This window comes from Acomys russatus, chromosome 29 (genome assembly GCF_903995435.1).
Source record: "Acomys russatus chromosome 29, mAcoRus1.1, whole genome shotgun sequence".
NCBI lineage: Eukaryota > Metazoa > Chordata > Mammalia > Rodentia > Muridae > Acomys > Acomys russatus.
The window spans coordinates 8273567-8291296 of record NC_067165.1 but is presented as its reverse complement, the minus strand read 5'-3'; the positions used below and the strand labels follow the sequence as shown (position 1 = coordinate 8291296).

The window sequence follows — 17730 nt, the reverse complement described above, 5'->3', positions numbered from 1 at the left end:
TCTCACTAACTGATCACAGTGTTCAGGAAAATGATTTATAAACCACATACTATCTAGAAATATGAAGCAGTATTACTATTCATATGTTGTACCAAAAAACTACATGGGCATAGTGGCGTATGCCTGTTGGGAGGCACAGGCAGGAAGATTGGGAGTTCTAAGCAAGTATGGGCTTCCTGCTGCCCCCAAAAAGTAAAGCTATCTGATGATTGTAAAAAGTATACTGATTAGGATTAATTTTGAACAATTTATCTACTATGTAGTTGTTCTTGAGCTCAGAAAAATGTAATAAACCATCCATTAACTAAATTGGAAAAGGGAAATGAACAAAGAAAAAAGACCTGATTGAATAAAAAGATAAGGATAAATACAATTTAGCAGTCCTGAGAAGTTAATAAATTTTGATATGACTCTAATAAGCAAAACATTTTAATTATGTGTATCAGTGATTTGCCTCTGCTAAAATATCTAGACACTAATAAAAGCAAACGACCAACTGTTTCATTAGAAATATCCAGGAGTTAATAAACAAGAGCTTATATTCCTCCAGAGATTATCAGTCTGAATAAATCTACATGACAATTTAATAAAAGTTCTTTTGTTGGCAATAAACTCCATATTTAAGCATCTGCATTTAAAGCGGTAATGTGTGAGATATGTATAGAAACTCTTGAAATGAAATTGAAAAAGTATTTATGCTTACTAGGGAACTGAAATTTTGGAATTATTATTTATCTTATTTTAAGTGATAACTGTATTATATTATGGTTAAATAGGAAAACTTCATTGTTTTGCAAAATGCATGCTTCAGTTCTTAGAAGCAATAATTTGCTTTGAAATGGTTTCATCAAAACTTAACAAATATATAAGATATCCTAAATGTTTCTGTGAAGTTTAAAATTTTAAACTGCAAAAGCTTACTTGTTATAAGCAATAAAAGTATATATAAAATTTTAAACTATTTGTTGAATAAAAATAATGGTGTATATGTATCGGCTGAGGGGGTCAATGCTAGGACCTTGAGTACACTAAGCATAGACCCTACCAGTAAGTTACATCCTTAGTTCTATCTAAATAATGCAGTTTTTATTATTTTCTGTTCCAGTTACTATTTTCCATTTTCAATCTGAGAGTAATTAAAATAAAAATTCATCATCAAAATATAAATACAGAGATGGCTGTGCACCACAGGAGTTTGGTCTCTGGCACCCATGTGAAAAGGCTGGGCAAACCGCTGTGACAGGAAGGCAGAGACAGAAGGCTTTCTGGATCATCTCTTTGTTCAGAGAACCGATGCTGCATATAATATCTGCCCACTGGTAATACCGCAGTTCTCTTAGATGGAAGCTGGACTGGCACTGCACTTGAGTGCTTATCTTCATAACCCTTTCTTATTTCATGATGATCCCTAAAGAACAAGACTAGCGATGCTAATTGTTCAAAAGTGCTGTTAAATGTATCCCTTAAGTGAAAAGGTGAATACATAAAAGTATTCTGAGAGAAAAACATATACTTACTTAATTTTGGACATAGAGTATTGCTGTAATTGTTTTATTTTATCATTGGCTGAGTAAAAGATATCTAATACGGGTGCTGGAATCCAAACTCTACTCCTCTACAAGAATAGTACACATTCTTAACTGTGGAGCCATCTCTCCAATTCCTAGTTAGCTGTTCTTACTCTCAGTATCCTTAATTTAATTTATAAATTAGAATTAAAAACGGGTGAGAGATATTGGTTTAAGGTCAGCCTGGGCCACAAGAGTGAGATGAGGGTAGTTTGATAATGCTGTTAGACATTTTCTTCAAGTTAAAAGTTAAAAGGGTGGGAGGTGCTGCTGGGGCTACAGTCTAGTAGAATTCTCTGCCTAGCACACAGGAAGTAGGCATAATTCACAGCATACCAAGAACAAGCAAACAACTCAAACCATCAAATCACACACACAAAAACCCAAGGCAAAACAAGAACAGCACCAGCTCACAAACAAAAAAACAAACAGCAACCTGCCACCTTATTACAGAACTGTGTGAATAGGTAGCTACTATGAATAGTGCTTCGGAGCTGGGCCCTGCGGCACATGCCTATAATCTCAGCACTCAAAGAGACAGAGGCAGTTGGATCTCTATGAGTTCGAGTCCAGCCTGGTCTACAAAGTGAGTCCAGGACAGTGAAGGCTACACAGAGAAACCCTGTCTTTAAAAAAAAAAAAAAAAAAGTGCTTGGGCTAGAAGTATGTTGGGATATTTTTAGTTCCTTTAAATTTTGGAGTATTTGCAACCTTTATTGTTTTATTGCTTCTAATTTAAATATTGGAAATTCAAAAGTTTTGAGACTCATGTGTCAGAAAAAAACTGTACTTTGAAGCAATTTGGGTTATGCTTTTTAGATTAAGGATGCTGAACCTGTACACTTGGCACTACAAGGTCTGAGACATGCACTAGGGACATCAGGCTGTCGTTCTCACAGATGAATGGGGGCTACTTAAAAGCACTTTGGAAAAAGCCAAGGAGAAATTTATATCAGGAAGGTTTCATTCATATAACTGACAACAATATAAACATATAGTCTGGTTCCTTGTAAGCTTGTCACCAACCCCACTAAGCCCCAGGCTGTAAGTCCTTCTGGAAAGACAACATTATATATTACCCCAATGGAAATAGGCAACTTGGTGAAGAGTAGATTCATAGAATAATAGAAACAAAATCAAGATGTCAATCTCAAAAGACTGTAAAAAATATCTATCTCAGAAATACTGTCTCAGATGAAGTAGTAAACCAGTAACAGTACAATTTTAATCAAAATACATAAGACTGGACTTACGTCTCGGGCTTTCACATAGAAGGCCTCTTGGAAAGCAGCTTCTAATGAGCCAATAAAAAATACAGGATGACAGTCACCATATCTATAGGAAAAATTATGTATATTAATAAAGAAATGTTTGAAATTCATGCCAAAGTCTCACAAACTGAATCAATGACTGGTCTGTAAATATTGTGGCTACTATGTAGTACATTCCAAACACCAAATAGTTTCTTTTATGCCTGAATGAGATTTGTAAATTAAAAAAAATTAGAACACTGGAATGTTTAACAACAAATATATATATATATACACAGTCATGAAACTATGTTATAGGAAGCACTTCTTGGTTCTTGGTTACTTAATTTCATCAGATTTTAGAGTTACATTAAATTTTTCTTATTTTAGTTCATTTATTTATTTGAGAATTCAATCACAGAAGAGGAAAACTAATTCTTACAAGGTTTCCATATTATAGTATTAGCAGAAAAATAAAATTAAAAGAGGAATATCATTTATATAATAGTAAAAATTAGTCTCTTTACACAGTTCTGTAGACTCCAAACTATATGAAGAACTTACTAAAAGCCTTAGATAATTGCTGAAGAGTCAAAAAAACAAAGTTAAAAAATTTCACTTACATTTAAAGGTTAAGTATCTTTTAATATAATATTGGATAAGTGATTAAATTTAGTATGATATATCTTGGTCCTTTGAGGACCATAAGATACTACAGGAGTCACCCATCTATTAAACATCTCCTAAGATACAGGGATAAACTGAACACATTTCTGCATTGCCACAAATTGTTTATTAGTTACATCACACTGAAAAGTACGGCTTTCTCTATTAGTACTGTATGAATTGATAATTAAATCCTTTGAATGCTCGAAGGAAAATTTTTAAACAATTTGTAATTAACATTGCACACAAAAAAATCACATTAATATAAGAGAACATCAATTTTATAGTTAATATCCTAACCCTACCTTGAAGAAAACTCTGCTGTAAATTGTAATAAGGCATCTCCTTCATTTTCTGCGTTTTCTGGCACTAAAAAACAAACAAAAGAAAAAACAAAAACAAAAAAAACAAAACAAATAGACACAAAAAACAAACCACATAACATCTAATCCCACATATAAGAAATATATTTAATCAATAAAGAGGAAATAAAATTAATTTTATCTTCTGTGATATATCTGACGGGACAGTTTTAACATTCATTAGAAGATTTTATCAAGCAGAATTTTAAAAAAGGAATCTTTAAGAAAATTCCAATGAAGAGATACAATCCTATTAAACATCTAAATTATGTGTCAGTGTCAATTAGGATTTCAATAGTTTCTTAGAAAAGATACCTTGTGATTAAATTATATATTTGAAAGTATTTTAAAGACTAATTGCCAACTTTATGTAAATATTGTATCAATCTTTACCAAAGGGAGCACTTAATTTTACAGAGTGAACAAGCCACTACTTTAGAAATCACTTTGTATATGGCATCCTTTCTTATTCTCTATCATGCATCTCATAAATGAAAATGAGAAAGACGGCACATATATTCTACTTTTTTCCTTCTAAAAATGGATACGAACAATGCATTAAAAGGTAGTATCACTATTCATCTTCACACTGACATCTTTGACACATGGGGAAAAATTTCTAGCAACAGAAAGTATGGCTGCTTGTTAATTAAGTTCTAAGATGAAAAGAAACAGAATGGGGACTAACTAACCACACACTGAAATGCTTACTACACATAATTTTGTCATTTTTACTAGTGCTTTGGAAATCTGAAGGCTTAGTAAAATCAAACTCAACAGACTCTGGTTATAATGAAGCATGTTCACCTGTTATGTTTTAACCTCTGTAAGCTTAAAGGTCAGGAACAGGTTTTTAAGTGTACTATTCTTTCTAAGTTTTGTACTAGAAGGGAGAACTGTAATGCTTATCCCAAAGAGCCACGAATACTCACTCATTGGAGATTTTCTCAGGGCAGATGATGCCATGCCAAATACTTCTCCGTCATCCACTCCAAATTCAGAAGCATCTTCAAAGTCGTCTCCATCACTATCACTAACCATATGAACGTCCGTGCTTTGCTATTTAAGGAAACTCTTGATTAGATACAGATTGAAGGAGCCAGAGAGGTCAAAGACACCCCAAGAAAACCTATAGAATCAACTAACCTGGGCCCATAGGGGCTCATAGAGACTGAAATGCCAACCAGAAAGCATGCATGGGGCAGACCTAGGCCCTTTGCACATATGTAACAGTTGTGCAGCCCAGTCTTCATGCGGGACTCTGAAAGCGGGAGCAGGGGCCTCTCTGTGCCTGTTGTCTGCCTTTGGATTCCATTTTCCTAACTGCGCTGCCTCACCCAGCCCTCAGTAGAGTATGTGCCCAGTCTTACAGCAACTTGATATGCCAAGGCTGGTTGATATCAATGGAGAACCCCCCTTTTCTGAGGAGAAGAAAAGGAAGGGTGGGTGAGTGAGGAGGGGAGGAGCAGAGGGAGAAGCTGCAATCAGGATGTAAAGCAAATAAATAACTTAATAAAAGTTTTTCTTACATTTTTACCTTCTAAAGTATGGTGTTACGTACTTAATTTATAAAGTAACAGAACCTATCTATCCAAAAGAGTTTAACTTAAAGTAAGTACTTACTAGGAAAAACCAGATTATTATATTGTGTGTAGGTAGGTGTGTGTGTGTGTGTGTGTGTGTGTGTGTGTGTGTGTGTGTGTGTGTGTTTGGCTCAGAGGGCAACTTGCAGGAGCTGGTTCAGTTCTCTCCTTCTACTCTGTGGGTTCTGGGAACAAACTCAGATCATCAGATGTGGCAGCAAGTGCCTTTATAATGTTGCTACCCTGCCTTTTCTTCTCTGTATCCATTTGATAGCTGGGTACTGCTGAAATATCTTAGGATTCTACTATCTACTGTAAAAGCCTTACTCTTACATATAACCCTAATCTTAACCTTAGAATTTTGTTCTACAGTTAAGATCTCCTCCTAGGTTAATGTATGACACATTTAAAAAATTCAAAACCCTTTCCCATTTAAAAAAATTATCTATCTATCTATCTATCTATCTATCTATCTATCTATCTATCTATCTATCTCTGTGTGTGGGCACATGCATGTACCATGGTACATATCTGGAGGTCAGAGAACAAACTCTGAAAGTCAGCTCTCTTCTTCCACCATGTGGGTGCTAGGGAGGAAATTTAATTCCTCAGACTTGGTTTCAAGAGCCTGTATCCTCTGACAACCTTGCTAATTTTATAACAATGTGGTAGAGATCCTCTTTAAAACAACACAATAAGATAAACATCTGTAAGATCAGCCGTTTCCAACCAAAGGGGTCCAATGACCCTTTTATACGGGTTGCCTAAGACCATCTGAGTATCAGATATTTACAATTGATATCAGCAACAAAATTACAGTCATGAAGTAACAACAAAAATAAAGTTAAAGCTAAGGGGTCACCACAACACAAGGAACTGTATTAAAAGGTTGCAGCATTAGGAAGACTAAGAACCACTGTATAGGATGCCTTTGAATTCTCTGTGTGTTTTATCCAGTCAAATATCTATAACATGAAGGTACCATAATTTTCATGCTTAAAGAACCAAAAGCTCAAAATCTATGAAGTATACTGCATATTTTTTTTTCCAATCTCTAGTCACATTCACAAACAAGTAGAAAGACACCAAGCATTAAACTGAAAACATCCTGAGAGCTTCCACTAGCTAGGCTACCATCTTAGTGCCTACTTTGTTTTGCGTAGTAGTCATCACCACTCCAAGAAACATCAATTTAAGAATGAAGGTTGAGGGGCTGGAGAGGTGGCTCAGAGGTTAAGAGCACTGCCTGCTCTTCCAAAGGTCCTGAGTTCAATTCCCAGCAACCACATGGTGGCTCACAACCATCTGTAATGGGATCTGGTGCCCTCTTCTGGCATGCAGGCACACATGGGGGCAGAATACTGTATAAATAATAAATAAATAAAATTAAAAAAAAAAAAAAAAAAAAAGAATGAAGGTTGAGGAACACATGGCAGAAAAGTGTTAGTAGGCGATACCCCATATATACTGCTTGCTTCCTTCCTTCCTTCCTTTCTACCTTCCTTCCTTTCTCATATTGCCTTATATCTACTGTGTTTCTCCAAATGGAGTCTTCAATGCTACTTCTTATAACCTCAGAGCCTCACTTCATAAACAATGGCAGTAATTTTCTCTATGACACAGTGTGCAGTTTCCACACAAGCCACGGAATTGCCTTAGGATCTCAGAAAACGGAGCCATGCACATGCAGCCTCTTCGAATGGAGGTATCTAAAAGCCAATTTTATTGAAAAAAAAGTATATTTCAAATATGAATTATTGAAGTATCTGCAAGAATGAGCTACTTAATTATGTATAAGGAACTACCAATCTCTTCATATTTTCTTATCAGCTACCTAACAGGTTAGAAAAAGCTTTTTTTTTTTTTCCTAAAAAATGAGATAAACAATCTTTTCCCCCCTTTAATGTTTGCTGATGAAAATAGATAATCTTGTAGTATCCATTAGGGTTGCATTAAAATTCTTTGAGTCTTGAGATCCCATTAACTAAGTTTTTTTTTTTTTTTAAACTAAGATTTTTTAAAACAGCTAGGAAGATTTGAGATTCTGTTTTTGCCTATTCTATTCACTTGTTCACTTTGTAAATCTCCACTACACTCCCTGGACTTGTTCAAAATTTAACAGTAGTCCTATATGATTTATGAAGACAATTATGCTACTGAGCAATACACATTATGACATACACATTTAAGGCTAGTACCCGAATCAGGAAAAAAAATCCTAGTGGAGATGATAGACAAATTATTTGAAATAGAAATTCATAATTAATACTTAGCATTAAGACAAAAATAACCAAAGCAGACATCTCCTTTGGCAGACATGTATGAACCACCTATTATGTGATTTAGATATCAAAATTCTCTATGGTGTGTGTACTTAATGCAGACTTGGAAGACAGATTTTACTGCTGCAGAATACATCTGAGAACAGTGGTACTGAGAAGAGTTACACACTATGTGGGGAAAACCTAGAAAGAACTTGATATTTAAAAATATGGAATTCAGAAAAGCAAACTGAATTGTAAGTTTTACGTACAGCAGAGACTAGGTTAAGGCCCACTCCGTGAGATGGAACCCATGCCTGATCAAATATATTACTCTGCTAAAGGGACACAACAATAAAATGACTCTTAACAACATCATGCTGTTCCTATAGATCAGTTTCCCTCAGCCAGCATCAGAGAACCCTTGTCTTGCACTAGATGGGAACTAAGACAGAAGTGGACAAACGGACAATGCACAGAGAGAGAGAGAGAGAGAGAGAGAGAGAGAGAGAGAGAGAGAGAGAGAGAGAGAGAGAGAGAGAGAGAGATATCCTGGAACACTCAATTCTGAACGGGATCTCTTCAGAAAACCCTCCCCTCAGAGTCTACTCCAGAGAGGACATGGAAAGGAAACAGTCTTCCAAATACAGCAGACCTTTGCACATATGAATCCACAAGGACTGAGGCAGCAGACATACACAGTGCCTGAACATGTTCAACCCAGGCAGGGTCCCAGCACTATGAGGGTAAGTGAACGTTGGCTCCCACTTGAACCATGAAGCTATCTGTAATTGAAATCTACTTGGAAAGAAAAAATTCATTTTCTCCAATGGAGTCTCCCTGGGTATATTAACCACTCTTCAGGATAGGCCTCATGGACAACAGTAGATGGCCAACATAAAAGTAACTCAATGATATGTTTGTAGAACTTTTGTCTCAAAATGCTTTGTTTGGGCACCTTTTTCTTCTTGTTCTTTGTTTAGATATTGTGGCTTCCATTTTGTGGTGTGTGTGTGTGTGTGTGTGTGTGTGTGTGTGTGTGTGTGTGTGTGTTGGTTTTTTGTTTATTTGTTTGCTTTTTTAGATAGAGTGTGGAGCTGAGTGGGTGGGAAGGATCAAGGAGGAAATAGGGGATGGGAAACTGATCAGAATATATTGTATGAGAAAAATTTTTCAAAAATATTTATTTGAAATTAAAATATAATTAATCATTGGGGCTGGAGAGATGGCTTAGAGGTTAGGAGCACTGACTGCTCTTCCAGAGGTCCTTAGTTCAATTCCTAAGAACCACATGGTGGCTCACAACCATCTATAATGAGATCTGGTGCCTGTTTCTGGAATTTACTTTTCCAGGTTGGCATGTCAGTTGGTGTCATTCTTCTTCAGGTCCTATTTAGGCAGCCATATTTGTGAGACTTCATTAGTGTACCTTCTCTGACATTTCAAGGAAACAAAAGTCTCACTGCAAAGAGTCCTGCTATAGATGGGTCAGTTGGGGCTAGGCTCTACCAGGCCACTTGTTCTTTGTGATTCTTTTAATTTGTGGTACACATGATAAGAAGCAGCCAATGGCGAATGAAGTCAACAGACAATAAGGAAGTAGAGTCTTCTAGTATAGCTTACTGAGAAAGAAAAGATTTAATTTGAGGGAAGCCAGGTTTGCAAGGTTTATTTAACTTGGTGTGTGTATGTAGCATGTACATATGCATGTCACTCATACAGAGGTCAGAAGTCAAGTTGTTAAGAGTTGGTTCTTTACTTCTACTGGATGAATCCAAGAGATAAACTCAGGCTGTCAGGCTTGGCAGCAAGCTCCTTTAACTGTTAAGCCATCTTGGGGTGGAGGGTGTTCTGTTGTTGGTTTTGTTTATTTTTATTTTAAGATGAGAGAAAAAACTAATAGAGTTGAAGAAAAGTTCAAAAGAGACCCATGCCCAGTAGATCAGTATACAGAAAAGTTAGTAGTAGTAGAATCAAAAGAATGGACAGAATACAAATTCTAATAGTGAGTAAGTCTCTCAACTAATCAATGCAGATAGTTAAATGCTGATATAAAAATAAATCTTTTTAAAATGGCTAAAAGGAAGAGTTGATTAAAATCCTAACCTGTCCTATCAACTGGGATACTTTCAAAGAACCAGTTAGCTAGTGTCCAGTATAACAGGTGTTATATTAGCTTTGGGCAATGACAGGAATTAATGTGTGTAAGAAGATGGGTCTTTGGAGAGTATGGCTAAAGCCAATTTTATATCTAATGACTCTGAGATGAGCACTGAAAACAAGATGTTAGAACACAATTGACTCAGTAACATGTTTACTTCTGCACAACGCCATAAACTTCTACCTTCTGCTTCTTACACTCTTCATATCAGGTCTAGAAATACCCACCATCCTCAACCTTTGGTTGAACTCATGCATTCACTTCTAGGTGCTTGGTTGTACCTGGGTAATATATGTGTGTTGTTATGTCAGGAAGAGGCTGGCTGATTTGACTTTCTTCTTCTTTCTTTCTTTCTTTTTGTGAGAGAGGGATGTTGGGACAGAGTCTCATGCAGCCTAAGCTGGCTATGAACTCACTATGTATGTGAGACTACCATCGGAGTCCTGCTCTTCCTGCTTCCATTATCCAGGTGAACAGATAAAAAGCATGAGTATTCCAAGCCAACTGTTTTATACTAACATAGCATTGCTACATATCTACATATTTTAAGATCAGGTGGTATGGTTTATATGGCTTTGTTCTCTGTACAAGTTTGCTTAGCTGTTGGGGGATTTTTTTTTTTTTTGTGGTTCTTTAAAGTGTGTGTGTGTGTGTGTGTGTGTGTGTGTGTGTGTGTGTGTGTGTGTGTAAACACCACTAGTATTTTGATAGAAATTACTTTGAATCTAAGGATATTTTGGGTAATACAGACATTTTAACAAATGTATTTATTTATTCATTTATTTTGGTTTTTCAAGACAGGGTTTCCGTATGTAGCCTTGGCTGCTCTGGAACTTACTCCGTAGACCAGGCTGGTCTTAAACTCAGATCTTTTGCCTTTGTCCCCTTCATTATGGAATTAAAGGTGTGCGCCATCATCGGACAACATTATTTTTTAGACTCCATATACACAGAACATTTTATCATGCACTTGTGTCCTCTTCAATTTCTTTCAGTGTTTTAGATGTACAGATTTTTTTAACTCTTTGAGTTTTTTTAATCATATATTTGTACCTATATATATTTATATAAATTTAAAGCACTGTAAATGAGGTAATTTTCATAATTTGTTTTGAATAGTTCACTATGTATCTTATAACCAGCAGCTTTACTGAGTTTGTTATAACCTTTTGTTCTAATATCTTTGGGGAGGAAGATGAGATCCTTAGGCTTCTCCATGTATAAGATCATGTCTTCAGCAAATTAGATGATTTCTTTCTTTTCTGTTTGGACAACTTTTATTTATTTCTTTTCCTTATTGACTTGTAAGGACTCTAGCTCTATGTTGAGTAGAAGCAGTAAGAGTTGATTCTTAAGCATAACTAAAAAATATGCAACTTTTAACCACTAATATGATGTTGGCTACAGGTTATTGCTGAAGTTATTTTCTTCTATATATGAAAGTCTAGTACTATAATTATATGGTATTTGTCTTGTATTCTTTTACTGAGGTGTACCACAATTATTAACCTAGTTGTATCATCTCAGGAATAAATTTTACTCAACAAGGGTAGGCAACCCTTCTAGTGCACTATTGAATTTGTGTTCTAGGATTTTGGCATCTGCATGTATCAAGGGCCTATAATTTTCTTGACTTGTCCTTTCTTGCCTTTTGCATGACAATATTAGTCTAATAAAAATAAGAGTGGGTACTCTTTCTTCTTTAATATTCTTAAGGTCTTAAAAGAGAGGTAGGATGTATTACTAAAACCACTGATATCTGAATTTTGTTGTTTTCCCCACCACTGAAGGAAAACTTTTTAAAAATTAATTAATTTATTATTATGTATATAGTGCTCTACCTGCATGTACACCTGCATGCCAGAAGAGGGCACCAAATTACCTTATAGATGGTTATGAGCCACCATGTGGTTGCTGGGAATTGAACTCAGGACCTCTGGAGGAGCAGTCAGTGCCCTTAATCTCTGAGCCATCTCTCCAGGCCCAAAAGGAAACTTTATTTAAAAAATTCAATCTCCTTATTTGTTCAGAATTTCCTTTTCTTTATTATTCATACATGGGAGAATCTATACTTTTTGGAATTGACCTATTTCTTGTAAGTTGGACAATCTGTTTGGATCTATATGTTGAAAGGAAAACAGCCCCATCCTGATCTACGAGGACAAGTTCCAGGCTCTCCAATGGATGCTTAAAATCTCAAATGATATTATACATACATATCTATGTTTCCCCCTAAGTTGCTATACATAAAAATGTCATTTCCACCGTTATGCATTTTATCATGTGCTATGATTATACCCATCCGTTTTTGTTCTGGTCTGAAGCACTGTAGCTAAACTGTATGCTTTTATGGAAAGATGATTCGTTCCCATTGTAGAGCTTAGCAACCTCGGAACACAGTCTATATAGTTGGGTTCCCCCTCCCCTTTCCTTACAAGTAAAAACTTTTTATCTTTTCTCCTAAAGCAGTGGTTCTCAACCTTCCTAATGCTGAGATCCTCATGTTGTGGTGACCTCTAACCAGGAAGTTATTGCTATCCTACTTTATAGCTACAACTTTGCTACTGCTATTAATCATAATATAAATTCTGACATGCAGAGTATCTGATATGCAACACATGTTAAAGGGTCATTCAGCAAACCCCTGCATCCCCCACCAAAGTCACAACCCACAAATTCAGAACTACTGCCCTAAATGATTCACTGGAGAGTTTCTTTTGGTCGGCTAGTTCAATTTGATTTAAAATGTAGGACAAATTCAGTGTCTCCCAGGAGCTGAAGAGAGGGTTCAGACACTAGCTGCTCTCCAAGAGGACCTTGGTTTGATTCTCAGTACTCTTATGGCAGCTCCCAACCTCCTGAATTCCCGTCCCAGTAGATCAGACACCCTCTTCTGGCCTCTATGGGCACAGCATGCACATGGTGCAGATAAAATACCCATACACATAAAATAAAACTAATGAAAAAATTTAAAGCTTTCAAATTCAGTGCTTCCTCTAGGATTATATGTCTGGGTAATCTGTCTATTAAGCTGTCCTCTAATACTGCTGTATTGCAGTGTGTTTCTCTTTGATTTTGTTAAAAAGTAGGCCATATACATTTAGGAATTCCAATATTGGAATTAGGGACAGAAATATTATTTAAAACCATGGAACAGATTTAAGACAATGCCTTTTAATATCTTATGTTCTTTAGAGACACACAAGTTCAAAGTAAAATCTATTCCAGCTTTACTGCTCCTTGGTATTACTCTATAGGGTCTGTATATACTGCCATCAGTGAATTAGTGGTTTGTCATCTTTGATTTTGAGAACCTTGCTATATGTATAATATTGTTCAGCTACAAGTTACAGAATCTTGAGGCTCAATTCCAATAAATGCTCTCAATTATGTAGGTTTTTTTAAAAAAATCCCCTTGTTAAGTTGTCAATTCTGTGTAAAAATCATCTAAAAAGCAATCTGCATAAATTCTATATGTTGAAATGTGGAACTAACAGAACAACGAACACTTTAGTAATAATCTTGCCTGGAAAGTTTTTGCTTTCAAAATATCATTCACGCTACATTAACTTTACCAATTCATTGCTATGGAGAAAAGAAAGACTAGGAAGTAGGCAGGTGAGTGGAGGACATGCACCTTCTGTTCAGTGAAAAGATGGTAAACAGGCTTACCTCTTCTGATTGCTCACGGGTCTGTACGGGTGAAGTTCTTCTTCCCACAGTAAGTCGGTGGCAGGGATAAGAGAGCCCTGACTCAGCAAGACACATCTGCAGAAAGCAGAACGTATCACTTTAAATAAAATGTAGCCATCTTTCATAAGTGGATTTTAGATTTCTGTTTGCTTGCTTTTTAAAAAAATGTTTTGAAACTAGGTTAGAAAGTTTATTTCCTTAGTATAGGTATTAAATTACCAAGAAGGTTTTGATATTCTAAAACTTTTCCACAAATAAGATATTGTGAAGGCAGGCATGGTGTGGCTCACACCTTTTAGCAGAGATAGGTATATCTCTGGGAGCTCAGGGCTAGCCTGGCCTAAATACTGAGTTTCAGGACAGCTGGCACTGCATAGATAGAGAGATCCTGTCTCAAAAAAATAAAAAAATAAAAAGTAAAAAGAGAGATTGTGGTAGTCAAGACTCATTTTCATTAGAAAGCAGATGGAAGAAACTGTCTACTAATGTACTTACTCATAGAATAAGAACCCAGTTTCCTAGTAAGGACACATGAAAGAACAGATGGGAAAGGCAACTGCATTTTTATTTTTCCACACAGTTACAATGTTATTTATACATCAATATTAACATACAATTTAAAGGATTATGAGGACTTACGAATTTAAAGTGTACATACAGAACTTACTTGGCTCACATTCTGTTTACAGTCCTTATACTTTTATAATCTAAAATATTACCCAAAGAATCTGTCTTCTTTAGAAAAACAATTAAGCAACATATATTTATGTCTATTAAAGTTTATAGTATGTATGTTAGCAAATAAAAGTAATTTTGAGGTTTAAATTGAAATTGGGAAAACATAAAAAATGACTTTAGTTTCAGTTTCTTAAGTATCAATTAACATAAGGAAATAGTCAGATTTCAAGAAAATACACTTAAAAGATTTATCTGTTTCAGAATTAGTACACCCTAAAGAAAAGACAAAGTAAAAACAAACAAACAAACAAACAAAAAAAACTTCAAAGAACTGTACATAACAAAGCAATTTTATTTACCAACAGTTTGTGGTAATTATCAGTAACATTTTATAGTATTATAGTACACGCTACATACCATTTATTCTATAAAGTATTTCACTCTCATGTTATTCCAGTTAACTCCTGTGTCTACAGATTATTTGTATTTCATGACATTTTAATTATGCAGAAGAACTAAACAATATAAAAGTGAGCTAGAGAGATGGTTTGCTCTTGTAGAGGATCTAGGTTTGGTTCTCAGCATCCAGCACATGGCGGCACTCGTTGTAACTCTAGTTCCAGGGAAGCCAATGCCCTACTCAGGCTTCTGTGTGGTACGTATGCATGCGGTACAATTACTTGCAGGAACACTCATACACATAAAATGAAAATAATTCTTAAAAACCAAGCAAAAGAGTATTAAAGGCTGGAGGTGAATACCAGTGGCACAGTGCATGCTCAGCGTGCATTTGTCAAATATTTGATCTCAGCAACAAGAAAAGTAACTATTACAAAAACTGGCATGAAGATTGCAGTTGTTGCTATTATAAACTTGACTATTTGGTTCTCAGCGAATATTTAGAACTTCAAGCTAGAAAACCCCTAAAATGCTGTAAGCAGATCTTAATGTCCCGTTTTGTTAGGAATTCAGACGACCAAATGTCACAATAGAGCTTCACGCATAAAGACACGCATAAACACAGGATCGGGAATTGTGTCAGAGGCCATTTGTCTTATATTTTGGCAAGGACTCAGACTGGATGGGTAATAAAGAATTAAAATAATACCTTTTTTGTTTTTAAGATTGGGTTTCCGTATGTAGCCCAGGCAGGCCCCAAAATTAAGGTCTCCCTAACTCACCCTTTCAGTTGTTGGGATTGCGAGTGGCGTATGTTACTACAACCAGCTTAATCCTCATTCTACAGATGTGGTGACTAAACCTTACATAGATGAAGAATCTTGCTCAGGACTGCACAGGAAACTGAATGGGGAGATAAAATTAATATTGGACAGTTTTACCTCATAGCCACTTAAGAAGTATAAACCTAGACAACTTAGTGCCTTACTATAGATCTTGTGATCTAGACAGTAACAATTTTCTTTGGTTTAACTAGAAAAAACACACCTAGAGACCCTCATATATCGAGTACTTTATAGCAAGTGCTTCTTTGTTTAATATTCATAACTCTGTAAATTTATGACTGGGGTTACACTGGTCACAAAGCAGGTTTCAAGAGGCATAGAGATATTTATTCACGTGAAACTGGATTAACCTCCAAAAGCTATGCAACTTTCTACTACACCTCTGTTCCAAAAGAAGCCAATTGAAGACAAGAAGCCCTTAAGATGGCTGACTGATCACTCTTAAAAATTTTAAATGCATTGTTCAGCCAGACAAATCATCAAGCAGTTTAAAGGCAAATTTAGTCATGAGTCTGAAATTTCATTTACCGCCAACCAGAGTGCAAATCAAAAGGCTTATTTATTTTTATTCACAAACGAAGGCTTTTTTTTTTTTTTTAAGCCACTTGTGTGCTAGAAAAATCACAGAGCTTTAATTTACAGCAGGTTGAAGCAAGCTTATTAAGAATGCTAGTTACCAAGTGCATATCCACTTGTCTGGGCTAGCCCATTGCCACATTCTTGTAGCAGGGTTAAATAGCAGTTTAGTCAGCTCATAAGAAAGCACACTGTTAAAAAGGAAATTACTAATAATATTCTGGAACCAATGGAGTATTAAAAGAGATGTGCATGTCAAGATCAATTATCTACAAAACCCCTGTGAAAATAGCTTTAAGAACAGTATTTGTCACCAGGCTTTGCTGTGTTATAGTCCTCAATTGATCCAGCAAGTTGGTAAGGCTTAATGAAATAAATAGCAACAGTAACAAGTCTTGAGATTTTTGCTATGAACATAATCTTATATGCTGGTACCAAGTGAGCAATCAGAACTGGAACAAGAATGGAAAGAATTAGAATTTATCACGTGCTGCTGATCAGACATACTGAAGCCTTAACTGACTCAAGTAAAGCTACCTCATTTTTCCTGGTCAAGCATGCTTGGCCCCATTCCAACCCCCAAAATGCACTTAACAGAGAGAAGCTATCAGTTACCAACTTCCAAGTGTGTACTGGATTTCTACAAGTCGCAAAAGGTTCCAAAATGAGAGAAAACTCCTCCAAGAAGGTCTAGTTAAGCTTTTCATTTACAAGGAGTAGTCAGCTACAGATGGTAAAGCTCTTTCCTGAGTCTTATATTGGAATAAATATGTTTTCTTGGAGCCAAACTTAGACTTCTCTAATAACTAGTTAAAAATACAAATAAATATTTAAATTTTCTTTAAAATGCCATTCTGTTTGTTTGTTTTTAAAGTGAGATGACTCTCCTGGTGTTCTTTTTTCACAATTGCCCACTTTTAGGATTTTCCATACCGGTCCTACAAAATTTTTAGTTTTTGGTTATCAAAACAGGTTGATCAACATAAAAGGACCTTTAAATTTTACCATTTCAAATCTGTTTGATTTCAGCTACCCAAAATAGATTACACCACAGGAACATGAAGAACAGAATTATCAACATTTCCAAGCAGATACACTCTTATCAATAAATACAACAGTACAACCTTCTAAGACTATACTATTGACTGACTCAGTCGAGAACTCTAGAAGTTCTGAGTCATTGCCGATTGTCAGACTACTTGCTCTGAGCATTAAAGTATACAGTAAGAACTGAGGCTCTAAGTAGACCAGCCTAACCTTGCCCAGGGGCAGTATCTCCTCATCACTTAGAGAGAACACCCAGTTTTGCCTGTAGAAAATAATTAACCTCAGGAAACGGGGTAAGTTGTTATTGACAAGGATCTTTAAATCACAGAAGCCATCTGAGCTGAAGTGAGGATTTTACTTTAACTATACTCTTTTATAGAAAGGCCAACAATCCAGTTATGAATTAAAATGCTTCTTTGTTACTAAATGCATATCTCCATTGCTTTTGTCATTTCATGTTTCTGAGCACCCTCTGGTGGAGGGCAGAAGAGAGAAATAACATTAAATATATGGCTTCTAATCGAAAGGTTAGAAAGGGCAAAGAGATATCTGGAATGTGTACATATATTTCTTCTCTTTCCATGTAACTTAATCATTTAAAAATAGCTGATGAACACATATTAACCATACAGTTACTTACA

At 35.7% G+C, this 17730-nt stretch overlaps 1 protein-coding gene across 1 annotated transcript in view; it reads right to left on the bottom strand.

Moving 5' to 3' along the window:
* Positions 1–17730, bottom strand: part of Faf1 (Fas associated factor 1) — a 296484-nt gene that overhangs the window by 118711 nt on the left and 160043 nt on the right. Inside the window, exons 9-12 of the mRNA XM_051171269.1 lie at positions 13524–13619; positions 4779–4905; positions 3790–3853; positions 2822–2903 (exon numbers count right to left, since the gene is read on the bottom strand). Of these exons, the coding sequence (XP_051027226.1) occupies positions 2822–2903; positions 3790–3853; positions 4779–4905; positions 13524–13619 (369 nt within the window). The remainder of the gene's footprint in view (positions 1–2821; positions 2904–3789; positions 3854–4778; positions 4906–13523; positions 13620–17730) is intronic.